At 33.6% G+C, this 11086-nt stretch overlaps 1 protein-coding gene across 1 annotated transcript in view; it reads left to right on the forward strand.

Annotated features, from left to right (window-relative positions):
* Window positions 1–11086, forward strand: part of LOC117172390 — an 18219-nt gene that overhangs the window by 1318 nt on the left and 5815 nt on the right. The window contains exons 3-5 of the mRNA XM_033360261.1: window positions 642–2437; window positions 3995–4780; window positions 8882–9249. Coding sequence (XP_033216152.1) covers window positions 642–2437; window positions 3995–4780; window positions 8882–9249 — 2950 coding nt within the window. The remainder of the gene's footprint in view (window positions 1–641; window positions 2438–3994; window positions 4781–8881; window positions 9250–11086) is intronic.

Below are 11086 nucleotides of genomic sequence, written 5' to 3' on the forward strand. Positions count from 1 at the left end.
CATTTTGAAAATACTAAAACGAAAAATCGATCTTTGAACCATGGATTCTTAAAGTTTAGACATTTATTCCACCCGTTAGTGAGATTCCAGGTTAATTACAGAATAGAAAAGCTTTGGAAAATGGTTCACAAAACAAAATAGACACGAAAAATCACGTTTTTTTTTGTTTAAACTGCATTTTGGGATAATAAGAAATTTTTTTGAGAAATTTCATTGGCACCGTCGGAAAGAGGAGATCTTAAGCAATAAAAATATATGTGCCTCAATTTTTTCTAGTGTCGAATAGTCTTAGTTATTGGCCGTTTAAAAGCAGTGTAGCGGTAGTGGCGTTTTGGCCGTTTAAGGGTTAAATAAATTCTGAATTCAAAGGATCGTATATTACCATCTGATACTAATTTTAAATATGACTTTACCGTAATCCATGGGTTTCCTGGGAAGCGATACGAGCAATGACAGCAACATAAAAAAATAAATAAAAGATAGTCAAATATGAAATCTTTGTATTCTTTTGAATTTTCGTATTCACGTGGAACACTTTTTCTCTAAATGCAAAATAAATTTGATTTTTGCTATATTGATTGTGGAGAGAATTCGGTGAAATAATGTTAGCTTAAAATTCTCTATTTCGATTTATGTTATAGACTCTGTAGCGAAAAAGACCACGAAAGAAGTTCAAAAATCTCAAAAGGAATTTAAATCCCAATTCGTCAAAAATCGCACGGGAGCTGTGAAAAAAAATCATATGTCGAACACCAATTCCTGGAACAGGGTCCACACTCCATTTATAGAACCAATTCAGTCTTCTCCGGTGAAAAGTCAAGAATCTGAAGAGAAACTCACCCGCGATCAATATGGTCATCAAAGAAATTCCAAATTATTTGAACCCAAGAAACAAGTAAGCTTAATAAAGGAAACGAGAACTCAGGAAAGAAGACCAATTCAGTTTGAAGAATCTTGTCTTTTACAATCAACAATAGATTCCAATAAAGTTCCAATACAAGAAATGATGCCGAACTTCCTTGAACATATGGAGAATAACGAAGGTACTAATTCTCCTAGTACTGTTGCTGCGTGGGAATCCACTCTGGGGAACTGCATCAATACTTATTCAGCAAAAATCGAGTATGGAATCTCGAAAATCTCAGATAAAAAAGAAACTTATTCGACTGACCACTCTTCCAACAACGCTGCTAGTAATTCTTATTATCCACAGAAGTCTGATTCGGGAGATTTCATTATTCGCCAATGTGATTTAGCTTCACCAATAAGTGACTTAACTTTCTTAAAACGTGATCCACCTCTTCCAAAAGGAGACTTTAAATTTCTTAAAACTGATCTTCATTTTCCTAGACCTTATCGTCCGGCCGAAGCTAAAACTTTCAAACCACAACTAAATGGTAGTTATTCTTCATACGTGACTGAAGCTTCTACCAACGAGATGTCACTATCATCATACATGCAAGACGTGAAAGACTACGAATGGAGGAATCCCTCTGAAATTTTTGACGACAATAATGAAGAGGCAATAACGCCTCAATTGCTGACAGTAGAGTACAAAACGATTGCAGGTCCAGAAAATGTTATTGAGTTCGAAACCATTGATCCTGATTCCAATATTAAGGAATGCAGTCCTCAATATCAGACATGCAATCTGACAAATGTCGAACAAACAGAAGAGACAGCAACGGAATCAGGATCGCTATTTTCACTGTCATCTGCTATCCAAACTCTGGATGAAGAAATTGAAAATCTCCAATTGAAACCTGAGGCTGAAACTCTGGCAAAGGTGATGGAAACTCCAAAAAAACTTTTCCCCTTGGTTGATATAGAAAAACCCTCGGGCTACACACCAAGAAAGTTGTTTCAAAAAGAATCTGCAAATGAGGAGAAAGAAATTACAACGCCAGAAAATTTGGAGAAAATTGGAGCCAATGAAAGTGGATTAGGCGAAGTTAAATCTAATTTTTTGAGTAGGCATGCCAATATATTGCGATTTAAGACTCCGAAGTCTTGGAGGCCTAAACCTAATTTGGAATCGACGAGAAAAGCTTCAAATTTCGATTTGACTAAGAAGACGATTTCACCTTCTCAAATTGAAAGTACTATTTCTTCTATAAATCCAAATACACCAACTAGTCCGGAAACAGAAGGGCAGAAGAGCCCAAGTATTCTGGAAAACACCATTCCTTTTGAGGTGGAACAGTTTTTGGAAGATGCTTTGGGAGAAGAGTTGTACAATTCTTCGATCACTTATGCTCAGTCGGATATGAGAGATAGGACGAATTCTAATTTAAATGCAAGTGAACTGATGTCAGAAGATATAACACCACCTCGTCAGAAACAAGTTCCGAAAACACCAAAAAGTGAGCCATCGAGACATTCCACTTTAAACAGGACTATCACTGCTTACAAGTCTATGTCTCAAAGAATTAAAAAGGTAGGTTTTGATTTGTGTAAACTAAAAAGCGGCTCAGAAAACGGTAGAGTACCGAATTAAAAATTAATATAATTGCACAATAGACATCAAATAAAAACTCAAATATGCACTAGAAAGACGTACCCTTATATACTTTAAATCATTTTCAAAAATTTCAACATAATATCTACATTTTTTAAATTTATAAAGTCGCCGAAAATAAGCCATGTAATTGTGCACTTGAAACTCAGGAATCTTGTCAAATAATACAGCGGAGAAATAGGCTATTTCTGTTATATGATTTATTATATCTGAACGGATTTTTTCAATATTCTATTTAAAATATTATTTAATTTTGATGAACAAATTATTTAAGCTTCAGTATATTCGCTTGTTATAGAAACAGATTATTATATTATTATATTATTATATTATTATATTATTATTATTATATTATCTATCAACAATTTCTTAAATTATAAATGTTTTTTAACTGGATCTTTTGATGACAAAGAATGAAGGCAAAACTATAAATTAATCACTTGAAAATGGTTTAAACATTATTAATAACAATTATTAAATAAAAGATAATCATTTTTTTACAATAAATAACCAAAAGTGTCAGCTCAATTTATTTAATTAATAATCGAATTAATGAAAGTAACTCAAATTAATGAAGAACGACCAATGCTCTAAAAATATTTGTTAAATACTATGCTCACCGTACCGAAACATAACAAATAAATGGGTTCATAAATCGTGCTTTGCTTATTAATTTCTTTATTATGAACATTTAATAATAATGGTCTTGTCCGTGAACAATAGTTTATAAATTTTTGGTGTTTTCAACATAAAATGATAAATTGTTTTAAAACTGAAACTTTCAATTACACTTTTCTATTAGCAATGAATAAATAATGTTTCATCAACTGTCGACGTTTCGAAAAGAAAATACATAAAATATTCACAACATTGATATTGTTAAGAGTATATTTCAAAAATGTTAAAAAAATTCATTTTTAAGGCGAAATATTTTAGAAGCAAACCATTGACTCCATACTCTTTCAGAACTTCCCGTCGAAGAATTTTTCCCGATCAACAAAAGCACTAAACACTTTTTTGTCTGCTCTCAAACTTTTTTTCATAATTTGTCTGAAATTAAGTATCTCATCCGCACCTTAGCTTCCTAGCATAAATCAACATTAGGCTCCCATATTTTTTCTTTTCTTAATTTCAGGACCTTCATAAACGCTCTTAAGCATTTCAGTGGTAATACCCTTTACACCAGCTACCTTAAAGTTATTGGAAATTCTTAATTAAAAATTGAATGCCAAAGGCATTAATTTTAATTTCGCTACTTTTAACGGGATTTTCTAACGTAACCTCTATACAATTTTTGAAAAATTTGTACACAGTCTTTCACTTTGTACATATCCCATATCATCTCGCCGATATATTGCAGATGAATAGTTTTTATTAAGCTCATTCAAGATACATTAAGTATTGAAAAAAACATCTTTAACACACATATTATCCAGATATTGACAAAAAATGTCAATTCCTACAACTTGTTTCCAGAAATTTCGACCGAGTCTCAAAGAAACTGTCAAGCAAACATGGAATGCACACTTGCCTTTAAATGTTCGACTAGATGAGAGATTGCAACGTCTTTTACAAGAAGTCAACATCCAACAAACCCTCATTTACCAAGCAAGCAAAGCCCTCGATTTTTGTCGCACCATGAAAGAATTTACTGATAGTCCTGAACAAGTAGAATCCAATCGTTTAATTCTGGTTGCTAGTCTCCGAAAACAAGCCCTCTTCCAGGAAATAAGAAGCTTAGCTACAAACACGACTATAAAATCAAAAATTGAATCTGCAGTCAGCGACCGTGCAGACATCACTATCAAAGACATCAGTTTATCCTTGAAAGAAGGAGTCCTAAGGCGAGAAAGACAAAGTGAAGATGTTGTTGAGTGGTTCGTTGTTGTAATATCTCAGGGATTGACTGTTTGGGCAACACATGCCACAACTTGTCCAATGAACAGTCCCAGGATGTACTTTCCTGGCGGTCTTTCTATTCCAAAAATGAGTCCAGACTTCAAGATCAATCTTAAGGTTTACAGCTTGAAACTTCATAAAGTAACATTTAATCATGAAGAAAAATACCATATTCAAAAGCAAGAAAAACATAAGGTGTGTCCTTCACCAACAAAGCTGCTGAAGAGAACAGAGGGACCGCTTTCACCAAAGAGTCATGAAGTCAAGTTTTCTGGATTCAGGGACAGCTCCTTCGTATTAATGGGGGTTGTGGATTTTATACTTCATGATCTCAGCTTGTACTCACCTTGGCCTTTGAGAGCGGTAAGTGGTTTTTTTAAATGCCTACTATACCCGCCAGGTGGAAATAATTTATATGTTTTTTTACGAAAGCTTTGACGAATTATCACAGCAAAAAAAATTTTAAGAGAAGAGCATCATTTATGATATTGCTATTTCAGTAATACGTTCTCTGATTATCAGGCCATATTCATATAAGCTGTCAAAATGCTCTATGCATTTTTATTTTGCATAACTTAATAAACTTCTATTTAATTTAAATTTTCCACTTTAAAAGTAATAATTTTTAATGGCTGCTATTCAACTTGTCCAATTCCGCAATTTTATTTCAAAAATACATCAGGAGAAATACATAGTGTGCTATTATTTCTTTAGAAAGTTGAAATTATAAATCTTGTTTTTTGTATGCATACATTATTCCTTGGAAATTATTCGACGTCTAACTTCAGCCAGAAGTTATGATAACAATATTCATCTTCAAGTCAAGAAATATTTCAAATCTTCTATGAGGTAATAATTTTTAAATGTTCAGAAATACAACTCCAACTTTTCATCAATCGTAACATTAATAATTTTATATTTTGAACAAGATAATTCATAATGTTACATCAACATAACCGACCTCTAAACTTTTATTTTTATTCTGACCGCAAGACGTCATAATCAATAATCATCTTATTTAAACAAGTAACCTGTTCTTTTTTAATCATGTTCTTGTCAGATGTTATTTTACCTGGCCCAGGTAACCATATTTTTCAATTTTGCAATTAAAAAATAGCAAGTACGTGGTAATAAGGCTGATTATAAAACTTGTTTTTAATATTACGACTCATAAAAAATACAACAAAAATTTGGACTTTTTCCCGTTATTCAGGTAGTACTGGTATCAACCATGAAATAATTTCTCCTATACTAACCCAATCAAAATATTACTGCTTTAGGATTTATTTTTTTTGCTCATAACTCGAGAAAGAATAATGGTAAATTATTATAAAAAAGTGAAAAATTATAGCTTCACTACAAGGTCAATTTTGGAACTACATAGGTTTCATTCAAAAATATCTATACATACTACCCTTACAACAAAATGATATCCTTAGCATATCCCTAAGATATCTCGGCAGGATATGAGATTTCCTGAAAAATGTCCCAAAAATCTTCCGGGATATCTGTAGCATCCCAGTGGGCACAAAATTTGGTGACATCGTTACATCTTTACGACAACTTTACGACATCCTATGTCCATGTCGTTTCGGTGTCTTTGCGATATAGTAAAGGCATCGTCAGATCATACGACTTATTTACGATATCATGAAGACAGCTTAACGACATGGACATATGGTGTCGTAAAGTTGTCGTAAAGATGTCTTAACGATGTTGTAAAGACGTCGCTAAACTTTCTGCCCACTGGGATATTCCAAGGATATCGAGGTTTCCGCCCCTTACGATATCCACTCAATGCCCTGTGCGGGATATACACAAGTTTGGCAATGGAATCCAATATTTCTGAAATGCATATTGATTAAATTATTTAGAATGCCTAAAAACATAAAAATTCACAAACATCCGTTTAACAAGAAGCTAAGTTATATAAATCTCGAATATTCAGTTTCTTTCAAAATCCTATCTCAGTATATATCAAAAAATTATTACCGCGAATCATTTTCATGACCAATAATTGCGCAGTTTAGGGATCGTATTTTTCAACGGAAAAATCAGTTTTTATGATAAAAAACAATTAAACTAATATGTAACGCGTTGATTTGTATAGTCTAAATGAGAATAGATTATAATATGGCACGAATACTCGAGAAATTGTTGACTTTTCTTATTCGTTATTTCACTGATACGATTGAATAAACATATTATTGGCAGTAGATATATCTGCAATTCCAGTAATACAATAAATTATAGAAATGGGATATCTTGGGGACATCCTTGGCATATAAAATTGGGACATTAATGGAATATCCTCAGGACATTCCAGGGATATTAAGATTTCCGCCCTGTACGATATTATTCGCGATATCTCTAGGATCTCCTGGGATATACCCAGGATATCCTGGGAGATAAATGGAATGTCACGCCGATATCTCATGCTGTGAGGGTACATACTAATTTAATGTAAGTGAGATGATGGTCGTGGGGTCTAAACTCTAAAGTGTAGACTTTGGACCTATTCCGTCGGCTTGCGGGTTCGATTCCTGCCTCGCACTCTGGAAGAGCCTTGGCAGCCCATGCGGCGAACACTAGCCTAGCAAGGGAGTTTGTTCATCTCCGGAGAGTTGTGGGATCGACAACTCTGAATGATACCGCGATGCACGTTCATACGTTTAAGGATAAAATGCCCACTTGTAATTTAAGATAAAAAAGATTAAAATGAGACATTTTTTTCAATTTGTGGTCATGTAGATTGAAAAAATTAAGGAGGAATTAGCTTTAAATTTTCAATTTTAGGATATATAATATAAACTGGAATATTTATTTTACGTTTTATATGAGAACTAAAAGCAAAATCTGGAAACTAAAGCACTTCGCGAAAAAATAACTGATCATTATTGTGTTCACTTTTGGTCATTTTTCCAAAAAAATAGCTTTAACGTAACCAGGCATACTGATACTTCATAAAGTAAATTCTTTTGCCCTAAAAAATCTTATTGTTTGTATTATTTCTATCAAACAACGACGCATGTATTTTCTTCGGCATTAAAAGCATATGACCTCACGCCACATGTTTCACGCAATGAGGGCGTCATAAGTTTCGTTAAAAAAATCTATATTTCTGGTCGATATTTTGTCATTTCTAATTAATTATTACAAATTGTTGAATAAGCAAAAGTAAGTTTCAATTTTACAGTTACATGACTAAGGAGTCAAATTGGAAAAAAATCTTCACTTTAAGAAAAAAAAATGTAAATGATCCTAGTCGACTGTAGTCATTATATATACCATTAAGCATTTCCCTTTCGGGGTAGGCGTGACTCACTCGGTGGGGAAAGAAGTAATGTGTGGAAGGGGTAGAGAATTTTCAGATTGATCCAGAATTCTCGTGTTATTTGTGCAAATAACACGTTCGTTCCGCAATACTGCTCCGATCCAGGTTGCTGATCAATCTCTCTAGCAATGACCCCAAGTGAAGATCCTCACAAAGTCGTTATGTAAGGTTCCCCACATGGGTCCATTAGTGGACAAGGTCTTTTGTTTCAGGCTTGATTCACTCTACCGACGCTCTTTTCATTAACTATTTGCCGCCATACTTTCCTGTCCTGACATACTTCTCTAGCTTCTTTTATGTCCATGTATTTTTTCATGCAGGCTCTCGTGTTTCTGACACTTCTTATGTCTTTTCTAACAAGGGTCTCATTCACAAATTCTAACCATTCTTTCCGCAATTCGTTTGAACTCACTGGATTTTTTTTTAATTTAACTGAAATTAAAATAACTAAAGCAACGTTTGTCCTAGTTAAAGTGATTTCTCTCGACACTAATTCTAAATTAGTTTAAAGTGCCTGATTGAAAAGAAAAAAGGCAGTAACTGATTGAATTAGTTATCATCGAAGTTATTATTCACAGTTAAATACTGAGTTAAATTCTTTGGAATCCATTTCATTGTTTTTAATTCACTTCAACCTTTCTGAATATATTTTGATTCTATACTGAATTCAATTAAATTGTTAGTTCTTTAGATTCTTAAAGTTCACTTGTATCTTTTTTTAGTGTACTTGAACTCTTCTTAGTTTGATTCAACTTGTTGAACTGAATTCTCCCCAATGCAATGGAATTCTATGAATTGTTCATTTTCATTGTATTGCATTTTGTTTGATTACTTGTTTATTTTTGAATACACATGTTCTTCTTTTCAATTTGTACAAACCGTTGACCTTTCACCCTTGACCAATACATACCGTCTCCTTTGATCACTGATCTTTGACCTCTGACCTGACCTGCGGTCCTACTTCTTTTACCGTGGACCCTGGGTCTGTGACTCCTCATTTCAGACCTTTTATCCTTGACCTCTGACCTATGGCAATTCACCACTGACCTCTGATTTACGAAACCTCTATGAAACCCTTGCTGACTTTTTCTCGGATTGATTAAAAAATTTTTTTTTACTATTTTTAACAGGTACCAAAGGATTCTATATTGCATGGTACCGTTGATTTGAGCCTGACATGCAAGTTGCATCTGAGTGTCGCACATGCTGGATTCCTCACGCATGGTGACGAGGCTGGTGGTTTCGCAGTTTGGAATCGAAGATGGTGTGTTTTGGAAGGACATACGCTGATGTTCTGGAATTATCCTCGTGAGGAAGAGATCAAAGCTCCTCTGCTGATGATCGATTTAATGGACTGTGTATCAAATCAGGTTAACACCATAGACAGGACCCGTTGTGCAAAACCAAGGACTTTCGTTATCGAGACTTCCAGGCATAGAAATGCAACGGACCGAGACAGTATTGTCTTAGAATGCAGACCAGCTTGTACAATTATTAGGTAATTAATCAATGTAATTTTATTTCATTACCCCGCTGGAAGTAAACAGATAGATATCCTGCCTTTCTGAATATTTGTTAATCTTTATGATATCCGATTTTATCTCTTTGTCAATTTAAAATCACGTCTATCTTTTTCAATCCCCACTTCTGTATGTCATATTATCTTTTATCTGTCCTCGGCCATCTTTTTTCATCCCCTCTTCTCTATCTCTATTCATATGTATTTTTTCTATCTCTATCAATCTGAATTTCTATCTATCTTTCTCAATCCCCCCGTTCCTATTTCATCCTATCCTTTATCTATTCATGTAAATCCTTTTCTATTTCTCTTAAAGGGCCGTTCAAAAAATACGTAACGCTTTTAGGGGGGGGGGGGGGGGGGTCAACTCGAGATTTACGGCAATGTTAAACTTTCACACACTTATTATAGAAAAAGCGTTACGTGGGGTGAGGGGTAAAAAAGTTAAGGAAAAAGCGTTACGTATATTTTGAACGACCCCTAATCTAAAATTCTCGTCCATCTTTTTCAATCTTCTCTTCTCTATCGCATCCTATAACGCATTCAACAACATCTATATTTTTCTACCTCTTTGTCAATCTAAATTTACATCTATAATTTTCAATCCTCTCTTTTCTATCTCACCATGTCCTTTATCTATTCACTTCAGCCTGAAGGTTTTGCCCTGCTAGAAGTAAAACTATTGAAAAGGATAGACATCTTTTCCAATCCTCCGTCTGAATAAGTTTCTATCTCTCTTTCTGCCTTTCGTGAACGAGGGCTCTTATCTTTTTCTATCCCTTGGTTGAACTTGAACTTGAACCTAGCTAAAACCTTACTCTTTTAACTTCCTCAATTTTATCATTTAAAAATCAAAATAACTAAGATGATAATTCACAAAAACTTACTTCAAAAAGAAATATTCATTAGTTAAAAGTCAATAAAAAAAAATTTCGGCAAGCTAAAAACTATAATAGTTTAAGAATAAAATTCGCATTGAGTAATAGACATGTCACTTCGAATATCCTGCGATATCAAATTCTAAACGGTTTTGTTTTTTCAGATTGTTCGGTAGGATCGCCTGAATTACTGGTTTCATTGTCTTTTTTTTCGTCACCCATTCAAAATAACTTTTCATATTGAATTTTTAAGTTAAAATCATGATTCATGTATTGAATACTAACAATTCTATTTCCAATAAAATAGTAAAATGCTTCATTTTGTAAGGAAAAAGCTCTTAACCCTTAAACGGCCAAAACGCCACTACCGGTACACTGTTTTTCAACGGCCAATAACTAAGACTATTCGACACTAGAAAAAATTGAGACACATATATTTTTATTGCTTAAGATCTCTTTCCGACGGTGCCAATGAAATTTCTCAAAAAAATTTTTTATTATCCCAAAATGCAGTTTAAACAAAAAAAAATGTGATTTTTCGTGTCTATTTTTTTTTGTGAACCATTTTCCAAAGCTTTTCTATTCTGTAATTAACCTGGAATCTCACTAACGGGTGGAATAAATGTCTAAGCTTTGAGAATCCATGGTTCAAAGATCGATTTTTCGTTTTAGTATTTTCAAAATGGCGTCTTAATGGCAAAATTTTTGTGAAAACATTCATGAATTTTTTTACAATAAACGATGCGCCTTTCGGAAAAATCATCAAGAATAAAAAGTTCTTGTAATCAGCCAAGGAATACGCCTGAATTTTTTCGAAGCATTTTGAGCAAAATTTAGGATTTTGCATATGAACAATTTTTGCAAAATTCAAAATTTTGCTCAAAACGCTCCGGAAAAATTCAGGCGTATTTCTCGGCTGATTACAAGAACTTTTTATT

This window comes from Belonocnema kinseyi, chromosome 5 (assembly GCF_010883055.1).
Source record: "Belonocnema kinseyi isolate 2016_QV_RU_SX_M_011 chromosome 5, B_treatae_v1, whole genome shotgun sequence".
In the NCBI taxonomy this organism is placed as follows: domain Eukaryota; kingdom Metazoa; phylum Arthropoda; class Insecta; order Hymenoptera; family Cynipidae; genus Belonocnema; species Belonocnema kinseyi.